Below are 18270 nucleotides of genomic sequence, written 5' to 3'. Positions count from 1 at the left end.
ACATTTCTACCTCTATTCAATTCAGTTCAATTCAATTTTATTTACACAGCGCCAAATCACAACAGCAGCCGCCTCAAGGCTCTTTATATTGTTAGTAGATCGTACAATAATACATACAGAGAAAAACCCAACAATCATATGACCCCCTATGAACAAGCACTTTGGCGACAGTGGGAAGGAAAAACTCCCTTTTAACAGGAAGAAACCTCCGGCAGAAACAGGCTCAGGGAGGGGCGGGGCCATCTGCTGTGATTGGTTGGGGTGCCTTATATGTTGTTTGCTTCACTAAGAGCTACATTTGTTTAGAGGATAATCCAAATTTTTGTGTTCCTCCAGCTGTTAGAAATGACCGGAACAAGAAGAAGAAGGAGAGCCCAAAGCCGGATCTGGCAGAGAGCTACGAGCTGACAACTGAGCTGGAGACAATCATTGAAAAGATCCGTAGGGCTCATCAAGAAACGTTCCCCTCCCTCTGCCAGCTTGGCAAGTACACGACGGTAAGTATGATTTAACAAGGTGCCTGAACAACGTCATTCTGCAACGAGCATTTAGTTGTATTATTTTTTTATGCAGTAAATGTTACATTGTTACTTTGACTTTATGCCCCTGTATGGCCATATCCCTGTATGGCAATGTGTTTCTGTGGTTTGATCCAGCTACTGCACCAGTACAATTCAAATTTAAGTGCATTTTATTTATAAAGCACCAAATCACAAAAAACAGTTGCCTCGGGGCACTTTGTAAATACCCTACAATAATACATGGCGAGTGAAAAGAGGTAAGATAAGGACAAACAGAAGGAGCTCATTATCATACTTTTGTACTGTACTCTAAATCTCCCTGTAATGCAACTTGAGACCTCAGATGTATGCCTCTGATAGTCCTCACAGAACCTCAGTGACAATTGTTGTTCCCCTCTCAGCAGCCATATATTCGATATAAATTGTGACGAGTAGAATAAAAGTGCAGCAACCACATCGTGATTTTAGCCTCAGAGTTCGATGGTAATAGTGTTTGTTTACAGCAGTTTTTATAGAATGCAACAGATTGGAGAAACTAAACAAAAGCTGTAAATACTGGAAGACTTAGCCATTGTCAAAAGCAAATCCTCATCAGGGAGATTTTTGCAGACCAGCAGCTGCCCATCCATCTGGCTGGGGCTCACTCCAACCTCCAGTTTTTGACATGTCTGAAAAGTGGAATAAATGTCGTAAACCCAACTTGTGTCCTTTTATCCTCGGGTAAATTAAACCACAGATTTGTGCACTGAGTTAAGCTGGGTGCTCGCAAGGCCTTTCTCCCCCTTCTGTCATCTGCCAGTAGACATCAAGGCCGAGAGTTATTTAAAGTTATTTAAATGCCAAACTAAAAAGCAATGAAATGCCAGATAGTTGGAGACTGCTAATCCACAAAGGGCCTTGTCAATCAGAAACATCAGGACCTGGTTTGTCCAGTCTGAAAGCAGATGAGCTTTCCCACTGAGGGAAGGTTCTGCACTCAGTGTGACATGGCAAAAAAGTAAGAGGTGATAGAAATGTTTAGAAACTCTCCAAAGTACCATCTCCTACTTGACGTCAGCTAAATTCTGTGATGCTTTCACAGGCAAACAGTAGGAGCTGCATTACAGCTGATACATTCATAGCATGTTGAGACAATATTGACTTGATTGTGTTTGTTTTTAACCTAACAGAGAGCGTTTGGTGGCAGGAGATTGGGGTGTATGTTTAATGAACTAGTGGTAGTACTAGTTTTAGTCATCACATCAGATTTCATAAGTGAGTATTTTTTTTAAATCCACTGGCAGTTATAATATGCCTCTCTTTTTGGGGAAGTGATAATAAACCTCTGGGTTGGATATGAGATCTTAAAGGGGAACAAACCAGCTTATAGTACAGCAATTTTGCTCCAATGTATGCAGTTGTATACTGATTCTGTTGTCTCAGTGTAAGCAGCGCTTGCTGTTTGTTGGAGTGGTTAGTGTGGTTTGTGCTAATTATACTTGTTTATAGATTGCGAGAAATCCCTCATTATTACAATCGATTGGATCCTGATGCGCCTTTTGATTCGTGCTTGTCTGAAAAGTAGACCAGCTCCCGCTCCCCTAGATTATGTTAAAGCACCAATTATGTGGTGAAATATTCAAATCCTGGTCTGCAGTTATTTAGGAGTTCATTGCTGGGTTAGCTGAGATAGCTGTGCAATTGAGAGGGCTTAGCTCAACAATGAATAATGCTTCATTGACAGTGATGGTAATGAAAAATGAGCCTGGCAGTTTCAAAGACAAAATAAAGCACTGAGCCACACTGGCTCCAGGCACTGATGGTGGTGGTATATGCCACTGCAATACAGTGCTCAGCTTGATGATATTTGCCACCTTAGAGTTTTGCGTGCTATCACAATCCTTCACATGTGGTGGCTGCTTTTACTGCCTTTTCCATCTCTGCATCTGCACATGAGTTTTTCTGATGTACAGTTTTTCACACTACTAGTGTATTTTGTAATGTTGCAACTGTCTTTGGATAAATGTTGGTAAATTAAATCAGAATTCCCCAGCAACTGTCTTGTTTGGTCCTATTGAATTATGGGACTGGTGTAATTAACTGTGTGTGTGTGTGTGTGTGTGTGTGTGTGTGTGTGTGTGTGTGTGTGTGTGTGTGTGTGTGTGTGTGTGTGTGTGTGTGTGTGTGTGTTATTCTCCCGTCCTCTCAAGTTCCCCTTATTCTAGCCTTTCCCTTTACACCCAGAAGGAAGAGCAAGATAAGTTGTTTTAATATCGGCCATCAGCCCAACGTGCACTGAGCAAATGCACACACGTGTGTGTTGCACCGTCACATCCTCCGTCCCTATGAATCTGGATGTCAGTCAGTTTTATGTGTCTGTAATGCTGTTGTGTGGACTAGAGCTCATTGTCTGTGATTTAAGCACAGCCCTAATGTGCTGCTCACTTAACCCCAGATCATATTTAATGGTCTCTCTCTCCATTTATCTGACTCTCTCTCTTTATTGGCTTGTGAATAGATTTCTTGCTTGTGATGGTGTCCAGCATCTGTGCTAACTGCCTCTCATACAACCTCAGACGAATGAATGTGCTGTAAAGCCAGATTCCTCTGGTTGTCTGTGCCGTCTTAAACCGAACTCCACTCTTCCTTATGAGAGCTGCTCTCACTTCCTCCTCACTAATCCCCTGCAGTTCCTGATTCACTAACTGTTTTCTATTTGTCCTCCTCTTGCTCTCATTCATCAGATCTTCAGCCTTTCATCAGGTTTTCTCTGTATGTATTATTGTAGGGTGTACCTTACAATATAAAGCACCTTGAGACGACTGTTGTTGTGATTTGGCGCTGTATAAATAAAATTGAATAAAATTGAATTGAATCATCTTCTCAGTAGATTTTCTCTAATTGGTAGCACATTTTCATTTGTCCTCAATCACTCTAACCTGCTGCACATCCTTTCCAGCCTGATCTCTCTGCCTACATGTCCTTTGCTCCTTCCTTGGTGTCTTGCCTTACATACAACTCACTATACATATATAAATTATATATCACAAGTAGGGCTGGGTATCGTCGCTGATTTCTAGAATCGATTTGATTCCAATTCACAAGGTCCCGAATCGATTCAATCCAAGATTCGATTCGAATCGGGGAAATTTTGCCTCAGTCAGAAATATTATAAATCAGATCATGCATCAGTACATTCCCATATTTTTATATCTATAAAAAGAAAGCTGACACTTGTGAGCTTTTATCAAAAGTGTGAGCATCACAGCCTTTGTGTCAAAGTAACTGAGGATAAAACACAGAAAAACATGGAGGTGATTTTCCTGGCCGGGGATTTATAAAAATATTCTGCAGTAGATCAAAAACGAAAGAAAACCTTTAATCAACTTATGAACATTACCTGATGCTGCTGGAGTAATGCAGAGCAAAGTTACAGAGGTTTAATGAGAGACACAGCTGAGTGTTTTGCAATTTTGCATAATTAAAAAGTTTAAATTTGTTCAGTATTGAACAGCAGAAATGAGGTTTTCTTTTTCGGAAGTAAGTAAAAGGAAAAAACAGCGGCCGACAGCGCTGTAAACAACGGCAGACTTGTGATAGCAAGCAAGCGAATAATGCAGAAAACAGATTTTTAGACGGGAAACTGTTCTTGAAGTACAGAGAGAGAGAGAGAGCTGTGCATGAAGTGTGGTGGAAGCAAAACAGGAAAAGTCAGAGTGAGTTCATGACGATGTTTATGTGAAGCGTAGTTTGTATCTTCTTTTGCTGCTGGTTCAGTCAATATTGTTTGGAGAGAGATCAAACCTGCAGCCGAATCAGCGCAAAAAGGACGTAAACACAAAGCTCGACCCGCCGAAACATCAGAATCAGCGAGCTGTCGGCTTTCAGCCCCGACCGTGTCCGTGCTGTCGGGTGAGAAAGTCACATCTCACTGATCCTGATCCGTCGGCGGTCCGAGCTTTGTGTTTGTGTCTCTGTGCAGAATCTGTGTTCCTGCTCTCATTTACTGTTTAGCTGTTTGGTGGTTGTTGAAATGTTGTGAGGTTTAACCTGAGGCTCTGGCGATTTAAAAGTCGATTCAGGATTTTAATGAATCAACTTTACATTATCCAAGCTAGAATCGATTTTAATCGATAAATCAATCATCAAAGCCCACCCCTAATCACTATATATCAAACTTACATGTTTCAGATCATCAAACAAACTGTAATATTAGACAAAGATAACCAGAGTAAATAGATGTGTTTTTCAAATGATGATTTCATTATTTAAGGGAGAAAGGTTATCCAACCCTGCCTAATCCTGTGTGAAAAGTCATTGCCCCTCTTGTTAAATCATGAATTAACTGTGATTAACCACATTTTTTGGAAAGCTGTGTTCAGTTTCACTAAACACACTCAGGCCCGATTACTGGCAGACCTGTTGAGTCAAGAAATCACCTAAATAGAACCTCCCTGATGCAAGCTAAAAGATCTCAAGAGCAACAAATATTGCTAAGATCGAAGGAAACACATGAGTCACTGGCAATCATCAGTCTGAAGAGGGTTACAAAGCCATTTCTAAGGTTTTGGGAGTCCAGTGAATCATGGTGAGAGCCATTATGCACAAATGGGGAAACCTTGGAACAGTGGTGAATATTTTCCAGGAGAAGCTGGCCTACCAAAATGACTCCAAGAGCAACTGAGACTCATCCAGGAGGTCAAAAAAAGAACTGAGAACAACATTAAGGAACCACAGGCTTCACATGTCTCAGTTAAGGTCGGAGTTCATAATTCAACCACAAGAAAGAGGCTGGGCAAAAATGGCATCTATGTTCAACGAGAAAACACTTGCTGGAAAAGTAAAGAACACAAAGGCTCGTCTCACATTTGCCCAAAACATCGAGACAATGCTGAAGACATTTGGGAAAATATTCTGAAGAGACAAAAGCCGAACTCTTTGGAAGGTTTGAGTTCCATTAAATCTGGCATTAAGCTAACACAGCAAAGGGAACATCGAACCAACAGTAAAATATGTTGGTGGTAGTGTGATGGTCTGGGGCTGTTTTGCTGCTTCAGGACCTGAAAGACTTGCTGTGGTCGATGGAACCATGAATTCTGCTGTCTTTCTCCTGTCCAGAGGATACACCTTCTTGGCAGTTTCTCTCTTATTATGACAGTAATCATTTGAATAAGAGAAGCGGTAATATTAAAACCATTAACTTCTGCAACTACAAGGCCAGCGTAAATTATTGTGACCTGTCCAAAAATGGCATCCTGGGATCGAGCTCGGTTTTAACCACCCTTACCCTTCCACCCACTGTTCTTCAGTTAATCTGTGGGCCCCCATAAACAGACAAACAAAAACTATCACTATTTAACAATTTAACAAGATAAACAACATCAGATTAATTTATACAATCTGATCTTTGTCTGCACAATACATGGACATGTAGCATGCAGACATGTTTCTGCATTCCTTGCTGGCTTAAGATTGTAAAATATAAATGCCAATGTAGTTAAATACATATCTGTTGTTATTATTACATGAGTATGACCAATGGTGGAGTCATTTTGAAAAATATTCCCTTAGGAAAAGAAGCAAGAAAACATCATGAAAAGACCACAGTACACATAAAAGTCTACTATTTGAAATGTGCATAAAACATCAAAACTAAGAATTATTATTCTGTACAAAAATGTCCTCCAACAGCGTCAAATGGATTAATATTACTGCAGGAGCTCACTTTAAATACTTTCTTCATTTCTGTTTAATGTTCAGCAAAATATTCCTTACATGAGTGTGTGCGGTGACAGCGAGGACCAAGTAACACTGAAACTAAATCAGCTAAAAACACATAAAAATATTAGTTAAAAAATCAACTGAATTAAAAGACTGAACAGTGTGTGACATAGTTAACTGTCAATAAAGATGAAGGTGGGGTGTTGGCAAACAGGTAGGTAGACTTATTTCTGTCATGGACAATCTCCAAAAAGCCCTGAACAACAGCATTTCAAACCATTAATCGCTTTCTTTAATAAAATGTCACACTTTAAAAGCCGCTTAACTGTGGGCCACATCAATTCGCACATTATGAACATTACACAAAAAGACAACGAACACAAGGCGGAAAAATAAAATAAGCTGACTTTCATGTGCTTTGTGAAAATGCAGTACTGCAAACGATGTTCACGTAAAACTTGAAAAACAAATCAACTGCGACTAATAGTGTGTCACAGTGCACTAAATCTAACAGCAACACAACCATGAATCATCATCCCTCAAAATGAGTAACAACAGAAAACCCATTAAAAACAATCAGGCTTAGATTAAGAGGGTTTTTGTATGTTTGTTTGTTTTATACAAAAATCAGCAATCAGCTAACGACATCATAAGTGTACTCCCTCAGCTGAAGTAACATTTTTGTTCAGGTCAAAATGTCAACATGAATGATGAGATCTCAGTTTATTTCAAATAAGTCCAGCAGCAGAAGTAAAATCTTTCAGCTGGAACAGATGTAGCAGGGATGGAGAGATCCCAAGCTGACGTAACCGTGGGAAGCACTACATCTGCCATAGTCGCCGCACGAAGCAGCAACTGCTCACCTTTCGCCACTGAAGTGGGTCTTCATTAGGTGAAAGACCAGTCGAGTATCACTCCAGCTCGTCTATGGGCTCTTTATAGACATCCCCAAAAGAGGAAGTTAAGCAAGTGACTGCACATTTCTCTGTTTAGTTCATTTCCTGCTATTCTTGGTAGATACAGAAGGAGAAATAATTATTCGATCCCTGATAAATTTGTTTGCTCACTTACAAAGAAATGAGCAGTCTCTATTTTTACAGTAGTTTAATTTTAACAGCGAGAGACAGAGTATCAACCAAAAACCCAGAAACAGCACGTTACATAAAAGCTCTGAACTGATTTGAATGTTGCTTCGTGTATATGTGTGCATTGGATTGGTAATAAAGAAGGTACCTAGAATTCATGAAGTTATGGTGTGCACCCCGAGCAGTTCATCGCATGGTTTAACCTGGTGACTGTCTAGTTCAATAGTATTCTTCTATTGTACGGTAGGTTGCTGTTGTTAAATATATTATCATACGTAATATAATGTTCATTTTTCCTTCTTCGAGCACAACAAAACCTGAAAGTAGGTTTTATTTTTCAAACAAACATTTTAAATATCACCTCTGTCACTGACATGAAAAATACACAATAATGAGTCTCTCTGGTTAGTCTGTAAATCTAATGTGAACTCAGATGCTTTCTGCTCTTGACTTTATAATAGTTATTTATGGAGAATAAACAAGCTAATTGTCCAAGGAGTTTGCTTGGTGAGACAAAGCCCTCTGTCAGCATCTCTGAGCAGTTGCATTTGTGATTGGAACAGCAACAGTCAATTACAGTAACACAAAGGCTTTGTGTCCATATCTCCTGAGGTCTGTGAGTCACACTGTGTGCACTCCTGCCACATCACAGTGCTTCTGTAGGCCAGGGCAACTACACAGACATCTTTAACGTGTCATTTTTAACACAGTTGTGCGAGCTGTTGTGTGAAGCAAAAATCCAGATAGATGGATAGCCACTCATTCTTTCTTGACTGTCAAACTCCCATGTCCCATTTTTGCTGTCAGTTAGTGTTTCCTAGTACAGCCTACTAGTCGATACTGTTATACTTCTTTGAAGTCTACCAGCTGGAGCGCATGCGTATTGGTGCGTTGAGATTTAAATTCTCCATGGATGAATTTACAACAGAAAACAAGCAAACAGAATGCAAAGAAAACAGACGAGGCTCTATGTGGATGTCTGCACGCCTGTCTTATGGTGGGTACCCTGCTGGACTTGCAGACGTGGAAAGTATAATGGCTTGTGGCCCATTAATGATCACCACGTTAGTTCCTTCACGGGCAAACAGTGACATTGCCACAATCCCATACCATTTACACCAGTCCTCATAGTATGATTGTTTGATTAATATGCATGTTGTTGTGAGGCTGGACCTCGGTCTGTGGGACAAGTTCAGCGAGGTGGCCACGAAGTGCATTATCAAGATTGTGGAGTTTGACGAACGAGTGCCTGGCTTCATGATTGTTTTATAATCATGCACGTTGTTTTTCCTTGTTATTTTTGCTTTCGCTCTTTGTTTCAGCGCCCGTCATTTGCGATTACTTTGCTTTCAGTCTGCCAACCAGTTCACACTTTGCTGGTATCCTGCCGTTTCCATTTGTATGTCTTCTGTTTTCTGGTCTGCTCCTCGCCTGATTGGTTTGCCACACAGTTTGCCTATCCATGTAAAAGTTGTGATCCAAAAATTCTGAAACCAATCAACAGCCATTCATGATTTACACTGAACAAAAATATAAACGCAACACCTTTGTTACTGCTCCCATTCCCCATGGGATGGACGTAGAGACCTAAAATTCATTCCAGATACACAATATAACCATCCCTCCCAAACAGTGGTCACAAATCAGTCCAAATGTGTGGTAGTGGGCACATCTGCTATATTGAGATAATCCATCCCACCTCACAGGTGTGCCACATCAGGATGCTGATCTGACATCATGAGTAGTGCACAGGTGTACCTCAGACTGCCCACAACAAAAGGCCACCCTGGAATGTGCAGTTTTTTGCGCTATTGGGGGTCTGGGGACCCAGAACCGGTCAGTATCTGGTGTGACCACCATTTGCCTCATGCAGTGCAACACATCGTCGCATGGAGTCTATCAGATTGTCAATTGTGGCCTGTGGAATGTTGGTCCACTCCACTTCAATGGCTGTGCGAGGTTGTTGGATATTCGTGGGAACTGGTACACGCTGTCGTATACGCCGGTCAAGCACATCCCGAACATGCTCAATGGGTGACATGTCCGGTGAGTATGCTGGCCATGCAAGAACTGGGACATTCTCAGCTGCCATCTGCCCTGAACAATGTGAACCATGATTCATCCGTGAAGCGCACACCTCTCCAACGTGCCAGACGCCATCGAATGTGAGCATTTGCCCACACAAGTCTGTTACGGCGACGAGCTGGAGTCAGGTCAAGACCCCGATGAGGACGACGGGCATGCAGTTGAGCGTCCCTGAGACGGTTTCTGACAGTTTGTGCAGAAATTGTTTGGTTGTGCAAACCAATTGTTCCAGCAGCTGTCTGGGTGGCTGGTCTCAGACGATCTTGGAGGTGAACCTGCTGGATGTGGAGGTCCTGGGCTGGTGTGGTTACACGAGGTCTGCGGTTGTGAGGCCGGTTGGATGTGCTGCCATATTCTCTGAAACGCCTGTGGAGACGGCTTATGGTTGAGAAATGAACATTCAATGCACGGGCGACAGATCTGGTTGACATTCCTGCTGTCAGCATGCCAATTGCACGCTCCCTCATTGCTTGTGGCATCTGTGGCATTTTGCTGTGAGACAAAACTGCACATTCCAGGGTGGCCTTTTGTTGTGGGCAGTCTGAGGTACACCTGTGTCATGATGTCAGATCAGCATCCTGATGTGGCACACCTGTGAGGTGGGATGGATTATCTCAATATAGCAGATGTGCCCACTACCACACATTTGGACTGATTTGTGACCACTGTTTGGGAGGGATGGTTATATTGTGTATCTGGAATGAATTTTAGGCCTCTACGTCCATCCCATGGGGAATGGGAGCAGTAACAAAGGTGTTGCGTTTATATTTTTGTTGAGTGTACATTCAATCATCTTCCATTCAATGCCACCTGCTCAGGTACAATCTGTGCAAAGGTCTTTAGTTGCCTTTCATTTCTTTTTCCATTTTGCTGAAATGGGAATTATGTAACCAGTCTGTAAAAAAAACCCTCATTCTTTAACACAGACTGAACTCTCTTTCTTTAGTCATTATTATTCAGGCATAGTTCTTCAAGGACCGTTCTTAAAGGACAATCCAGAGCTCTTCTTTCGATGCTCACTGTCTTTTGTCCTTTCTCTGTCACAGTAATCTCACACTGCTTCAGTAATGTTAAGGTCTGGGGCACAACTCCTCATAGTGTTTCATTGTGTGTGTTTTCTATCCAGGTGTCCTTTTACTGCACTGGCAGTGTATTTGGGTTGATTGTCATACTGGCGAATAACATTTTCCAACATAGCAAATTGGTATGGTCCGGATCTGGCCCACACAATGTGCTTACACATGGCCCACATACCGCAAAGAACAATGGCCCTTTGGTGGCCCAGACCTGGTTTGCCAGAGGTGGCCCATACATGGGCCAGCACAAGCCTGTTGCAGACACAATGGTGGCCCTGTGCTGGCCCAGAACAGTTTCAACTCTGGCCCCAGATGTCAGCCTAATGTGTACCTTAATCAAGCCATGTAATAACAACATGTGCTGGAACACAATAGTACAAAAGTAACATGACAAATCTCTGTTCACACAGTGAATGGACTGATTCTTATATAGTGTTTTTCTGCTCTCCCGGATTACTAAAAGTGCTCTATACAGCACACCACATTCACACACTTTCTCTAAACTGAGCGCTTCCTAACTGACACTCTTGACATGCAGACTGGAGGAGCCAGGGATCGAACCACTAACCTTCCGATCAGTAGGTGACCTGCTCTACCTTCTGAGCTTCAGCCACCTGGTGGTAAACATGAATAAACTGTCACTAGGTTTTGGATAACGTGTACACTCACAAACCTGTAAAACCTGCATTTGAAACGTTGGCCACCATAGCAGTATAGTACTGCAACATGGCATTTGGGTCTTCTAACTAAAATAGGAACATAAATAGTGCCATCATTGCCAGACCTGGCCCACATCTGGTTGACAGACACCCTGCCATGACACCGGTCAGTCAGAAGTGCCAGCTTGATGCCGGATCCAGGCCAGACCTGTCTGCTATGTGGGTTTGTATATTACACAGTGGATCAAAATCTGATAGTGGACGTTATGTGAATAAACATTCTCTGTCATGATATTTAACAAACACACATGATCTCTGAGAGACAATCACTCGTTCACATTTTCATCTCAAATATTAAACCTGACTTGACTGCATTTAAGCCCTAAACAGAGTTCTGCTACTGAACAAGAAAAAATAAAATCATAAAATAATTAAAGAAAAATAGAAAAACAATGAGTCTAGGATTCATCTTGGCCAATAACTCAAGAAATAATCAGAACAAATCACAGCAGAGGTGAAAGTCACAGACTATGTTATGATTTGAAGTTAAATTCCACAAATCAACAATCTGTTGTAATGATTCTCACTTTAACGCACTGGTCCATGAGACATTATCTCAGGATTGCCTTTCCCTCTTACAGTTCCCGACTTTAGCCCTTCATTTGCCATTACTTTTCTTTCTTTCCTCCCCTGAATCACTTTTACTCTTTCCTGTTTTTATTGCTCTATGGATTCCAACCATCCTTGCCTCCCTGTCATCTTTGGATAGATTCTGCACCATATAGCTGTATTAATGATACCCTGGCTTCAAACTGCTCTGCACTATCTGTCACTGCTCCATTGCTGCATCCCGTCATTGCCAAAGCATCCCTTTGACACTGTTAGGCTCATTATCGCAGGGCCTAGCCACCAGGCTCAGTACAGCATATTCACAACAACAATCTTTGTGTTTTTGAGAGCTTGGGTTTTATGGTGAATATATTCTATATGCACGTCTGAGACATGTGGAGCAGAGTGAAGAGATCATTAGCAGCAATGACGACAGTAGCTGTCTCTTGGCCTGACACTGCTCTCTGTGTATGCGTATATATGTGTGATGCAGAACTCGAGTGCAGACCACCGTGTGAGGTTGGACCTAGGACTGTGGGACAAGTTCAGCGAGCTGGCCACTAAGTGCATTATCAAGATTGTGGAGTTTGCCAAACGAGTGCCTGGCTTCACGGGGCTGACCATTGCAGACCAGATCACACTACTGAAAGCTGCCTGTCTCGACATTCTGGTGGGTGCTTTTATTTTGAAGAAGCAACGTTATTATTTAGTGATTGGACGATGCTTTCTTTTGTACTGGCCTAACATTGATGCGTCTTTTGTCAAGGTGGAAAAGACTTGGATACATCTCAGCCAATCATAATTTTCTTAATATACGAGGCATTGTTCGATGCCAACAATGTATAGCCAAGATCAGCTTTATTGTCAATACTACCATATCATCTCCTGTCTCACAATGTGCAAAACAAATATGTAAATTATAAATGGGGAAAAAAGAGAATAAAAATATGGGATACAAATTCAAAAATATGAATATTGATAAAGAAATATAAAAATGTATTAAACCCTATTATTATTGCAGTCTATATATAAAAATATGATGCATGCTAGGATGAGTATACCCTATACACAATACTGCAGTTTCTGTATTAAATCATATGCAGAATATAGGCACTGTGTCCCTGTCCAGGAGATACTTCTCATTTCCTAATGTGGAAAATTCTTCTGAATACTTTTGTAGGGCTGAGGCAGCTGAAGCAAGCACTAAACATAGAGCACTGGCATTTCCTTTAATGTAGGACAAATTGTGTTCTGGTTTGTGAACCTGAATCATAGCGAGGTGCTTTATATTGTAAGATAAAGAACCTACAATAAAAGAGAGGAAACCCCAACAAACATCCCCTTTGAGCAAGCGCTTGGCAACAATGGGAAGGAAAAACTCCCTTTAAATGGAACCTTGGCAGAACCAGACCTAGGTATGGGGCAGTCATGAGGAGAGGGAGGAAAAAGAAGAAACTATATAGGAGAGACAGACATTAATAATATGTAATGATTACATGCAGAGAGCTGTATAAACACAATGTGAAAAAGGTGAGTGAAGAAGAAATACTCTTTCTTACATGGGAATCCCCGGCAGCCTACGTCTATCGCAGCATAACTAAGGAAGGATTCAGGGTCACCTGGTCCAGCCCTAACTATATGCTTTAGCATAAAGGAAAGTTTGAAGCCTAATCTTGAAAGTAGAGATAGTGTCTGTCTCCTGAATCCAAACTGGAAGCTGGTTCCACAGAAGAGGGGCCTGAAAACTGAAGGCTCTGCCTCCCATTCTACTTTTAAATACTCTAGGAACAACAAGTAGGCCTGCAGAGCGAGAGCGAAGTGCTCTAATAGGGTGATATGGTACTACAAGGTCATTAAGATAAGATGGGGCCTGATTATTTAAGACCTTGTATGTGAGGAGCAGGATTTTGAATTCTGGATTTAACAGGAAGCCAAAACAGGAGAAATCTGCTCTCTCTTTCTAGTCCCTGTCAGGACTCTTGCTGCAGCATTTTGGATCAGCTGAAGGCTTTTCAGGGAGTTTTTAGGACTTCCTGATAATAATGAATTACAGTCGTCCAGCCTGGAAGTAATAAATGCACGAACTAGTTTTTCAGCGTCACTCTGAGACAGGATATTTCTAACTTTAGAGATGTTGCACAAATGGAAGAAAGCAGTCCTACATATTTGTTTAATATGTGCTTTGAAGGACATGTCCTGGTCAAAAATGACTCCAAGGTTCCTCACAGCGTTACTGGAGGCCAAGGTAATGCCATCCAGAGTAAGAATCTGCTTAGATACCATATTTCTAAGATTTTCAGGGCCGAGTACAATAACCTCAGTTTGATCTGAATTAAGAAGCAGAAAGTTAGCGGCCATCCAGGTCTTTATGTCTTTAAGACATTCCTGCAGTTTAACTCATTGGTGTGTGTTATCTGGCTTCATGGACAGATAGAGCTGGGTGTCATCTGCATAGCAGTAAAAATGTATGCTATGTCTTCTAATGATGCTGCCTAAGGGAAGCATGTATAATGTAAACAGAATTGGTCCTAGCACTGAACCCTGTGGAACTCCATAATTAACCTCAGTGTGTGAAGAGGACTCTCCATTTACATGCACAAATTGGAGTCTATTAGATAGATATGATACAAACCACTGCAGCACAGTACCTGTAATACCTACAGCATGTTCTAATCGCTCTAATAGGATATTATGGTCGACAGTATCGAACGCTGTATAAATAAAATTGAATTGAATTGAATACAAATGATTGTGATGTCACAATCGCAGAATAATACAATAACAATGTGCTGTAATTTCTTTATGTGAAGGGTTCGAAGGATTAGGATTCAGGATTTAACCAGAGACTATAAACCTGAAATCTGTGTAGGACAGCTGATCTGGACAAATGCATTATTTATTTCCTATAAGAGATCACAAGCTGTTGCAGTTCCTGTGTTACTGAGCAGATCCACGTTTCACTCTTTTTAAATAGCACATTGCAACATTTAACACTTTTATTTGTTACAGATTCAGCAGAGGGACGTCACTCATGGTGTGTTCCCTGCTGAGAAAAAGGCAGCTTGTTTCAGTTCGTTGCTACTGTTTGATGAAAATACCGGCGTTATTGAAGAATGATAGTTGTGGCTCACCTCTAGGCACAGGCTCTAAGTCATACAGTTTTGGCTCTGTGATAACAGTTTGAACCATCCAGTGCTGATTATGCATTCATAAACTCTTCTAGTAGCAACTTTCACAACCATAGTAGGCATACGGCATGTATGTAAAAGCAAACAGCACAGTAAATTGTGTGCCACAGACATTGCATTTCTCATTGACTCATTTATATAGTCTCCTCCTGAAAGTGAAACTCTTACAAATACAGGTACCATGAGGCCAGCAGCAAAAATACTCCAAAAATACTAGTTGTGACACTGAGCCTCTTTAAAGCGAGGTAGCTTTTTACTGCTTAAAGAAGGTTTTTGGGTGCCTCAGTAAATCTTGACCTAATTGTTCCTTTAAAATTCCAACCTTATTTTTTCACAGGCCGGCCTGTGTTTATATGACCTTTGTAGAACAACAAGGTTCAAACATGTGGCGAAGTCAGATGTGAGTTTTGTGGTCCATCTTCTGCACATTGTAATTTCAACAAGGCGGATATCCAGCATCACATTGTTAAGGAGACAAGTGTAAGGTAGTTCCAATTCTCAGTGCTCCGCTCTTCTCTTTCCTAAGCCCTTATCGATTTTCCTACCCATCAGAATTTGGGTAAGAGGTTAGGAAAGATAGGAGGTGTTTTTGGAGCAATGATCAATTCCAGCTGTGCCTGGAAGCTGTCAATCAAAGAGGTCAGACATCTTCCACCAGGATCTATTTGGATGAGTTATCAGAAAATTCGCCAGCTGAGACTTACGAAGGGAGAAACAATCAATGTGTCTTTTTTTATTTCTATTTGTAAAATAAATATGCTTGTCGATTATGTAAAGTTAGCAATTTCATCATGAGTCTGCAGTGACTGATTTGCTTTTAGCCTCAGGTGGCCAGTGGACAAACTGCACTTCAGCGCTGCCTTCATTTTTCTCTATAGAGGTTTCCATGTAGTCACAAGTGTAAACAAACGTAAAAGACAAACCAGCCACTGGAATCTGAGAGCAGCAAGCTGCCACACTGTCACGTGACTCCGCCAAGTGAGAGCAAGAATGTATGATCTTAACTGATACAAATACATCTGCTATAGTCTTTATTAACCACTAATAAACCCAACTAACATTATAGTATAAACATAAACGTGGTAAATTAAACTGAGAATGTAAAATCCACCATTGATGGCTATTGATGTAGTTGCAACAGAGCTAAATCACACAGGATTTCAGGACTTGTTGGTCGCTACCACATTATTTATTATTCTTTATATGTATTTGTTAACAGGTTAGTTTTGGGGCTATTGCTGTAGTTGAGTTTGAGACTTTGTACTGGCCTGTCGTACTTGTCAGGTGTGACAAAGCAGTGTAATGAACTCACAGGGACACACGCGAGGTGAGAAGTTGAAGGCCGACCACGATGAGTTTCTGGCTCTGACTCAACCATCAACATCCGCTCACCCGCACGTTTTTATGGTGAAGGGCGTAGATATTATGCACAAGGACTGGGTGAGGGAGTGTCAGTAGAAAGATCAAACACTTTGTGGGTAGATGTGTGTATGTGTGTATCTAAGCGCAGGCCTGGCCAGCCGGTGCGAGTCACCGCCAGTAGCCATGTTTTATTCTTTTTCATGTTGCAGACATGCCTGCCACTCACTGTCAGAGTCAACCCACTCAAATAGCTTCAAAGGCTACTGTAAGCTTCACATCCACCATCAGTTGCTTCATTAGGTGAACACACACACACACAAACATGCAGTGCAACAGGGAGATCCAAAGGTTACTCTCTTCGGGTCTTTGGAAGGTCACTGTTTTTCTGGTGTATTGTGTCTGCTGGTTTATGTAAAATGTGTTAGACCTCATAGAGTCAGCTGACTTCTATTAAAATCAAACAGAGCAACATGTCAAGGTAAATAATGGTCTGTAAATAAGAACAGCAGCCAGGTGTTAGGTAGATGAATGTGCATTTAACTCCTTGTTTTAGGTTGAACATGTCAGCAAATCACTGGCTCGTTCAGCAGCAACAATACACAGAACAACTATAACATTTCAAGTGTCTTTAGGATCTCGTCTGCATTTAGCCCTCTCTGTGGTCTCTAATTTATATATAAATGACATTTGTGATGTGTCAGAAATGTTACATTTTGTTTTGTTTGCAGATGATACAAATTTTTATTGTGAAAGAATTGGCTAAAATTATGGTTGTTGAAATGAAAAAAATTAAAAAATGGTTTGATGTAAATGAGTTATCGCTGAATTTGGAAAAAACAAAGTTTATGATATTCGGAAACCGTGTAAAGGAGGAAGAGATAGTATTATCTATAGAGGGAGTGATAATTGAAAGAGTGACAGAATTCAGTTTTCTGGGTGTAATAGTGGACAAGTTACCATGGAAACCTCATACTGAACATGTTAAAAAAAAGATGGCTAAAAGTATTTATATCCTGGGTAATGTTAGATATATATTAGGTTACAAGACAATGAGAATATTATATTTTTTATTGTTTCTACCCTATCTGAGCTATTGTGTTGAAGTATGGGGGAATACATACGTGACTAATATGAAACCATTATATTTATTACAGAAGAGAGCGCTTCGAATGATGCATAATGTTAAATATAGAGAACACACTAATAGTTTGTTTATAAAATCGAAATTATTAAAACTAGAAGACATAGTGAAATTACAGACTTTAACTATTATGTTTAGGGCGAAAAATAAAACACTACCTCTCAAGTTACAAAGTTTATTTGTATTGTGTTCAGAGAATGGGGACGGCAGAAGGAAGTTTTATTTTGAGCTCGAACCACACAAAGGCAAATGTGTCCAACAGTCACAGGCATAAGAAACTGGAGTTCTCTCAGTGATCATCTTAAGTGTTGTACAAATGTTTCTCAATTTAAAATCTGCTATAAGAATAAAATGATAAACCAATATGAAGAAGTTGAAAATAATAGAATTTAATTGTAGAAAAATGATCCTTTTAGTTTGATATTTAGTGGTGTTGCTCATTGTTGAGTATATTGTTCTGTTTGCTTTGTTTTGTTATGTGCAGAAAATTGTCATAGTGTAATTTTGGTTGCCTACTTGTATTATCACAGATAGGGGGCAGGTGTCAGTAAGAATTTATTCTTCTTCCTGCTCCTTTTCATGCATGGAAACAGTGCTACTTTAATTGAAAGGAAGGTTGTGTATGGGAATGCATTACTGCTGTACCATGTGTGAAACAAAAAATAAATAAATAAATAAATAAATACTAACTGCAAGGAGAAACATCCTTCTCTCTGGTAGTAAACTACACTACACTGCACTCCACTACAGTTTATATTATTGGACAAATTGTGATATAAAGCTAATCACGTGGAGTCTCAGAATAAAGATGCAGTCTGAAAGTGAGCAGAATAGGTCCCCTTTA

General features: G+C 40.7%; 1 protein-coding gene across 1 annotated transcript in view; it reads left to right on the top strand.

The window, feature by feature from the left end:
- Positions 1 to 18270, top strand: part of LOC146644431 (retinoic acid receptor beta-like) — a 123498-nt gene that overhangs the window by 94804 nt on the left and 10424 nt on the right. Inside the window, exons 4-5 of the mRNA XM_085395317.1 lie at positions 337 to 497; positions 12229 to 12405. Coding sequence (XP_085251443.1) covers positions 337 to 497; positions 12229 to 12405 — 338 coding nt within the window. The remainder of the gene's footprint in view (positions 1 to 336; positions 498 to 12228; positions 12406 to 18270) is intronic.

The sequence above is a fragment of the Rhamphochromis longiceps genome, linkage group LG22 (genome assembly GCF_057381845.1).
Source record: "Rhamphochromis longiceps isolate RC_006_pf linkage group LG22, R_longiceps_female_GT1.1, whole genome shotgun sequence".
In the NCBI taxonomy this organism is placed as follows: domain Eukaryota; kingdom Metazoa; phylum Chordata; class Actinopteri; order Cichliformes; family Cichlidae; genus Rhamphochromis; species Rhamphochromis longiceps.
Note: the sequence above shows the minus strand (reverse complement) of the source record. Positions and strands in the feature narration are given on the sequence as shown.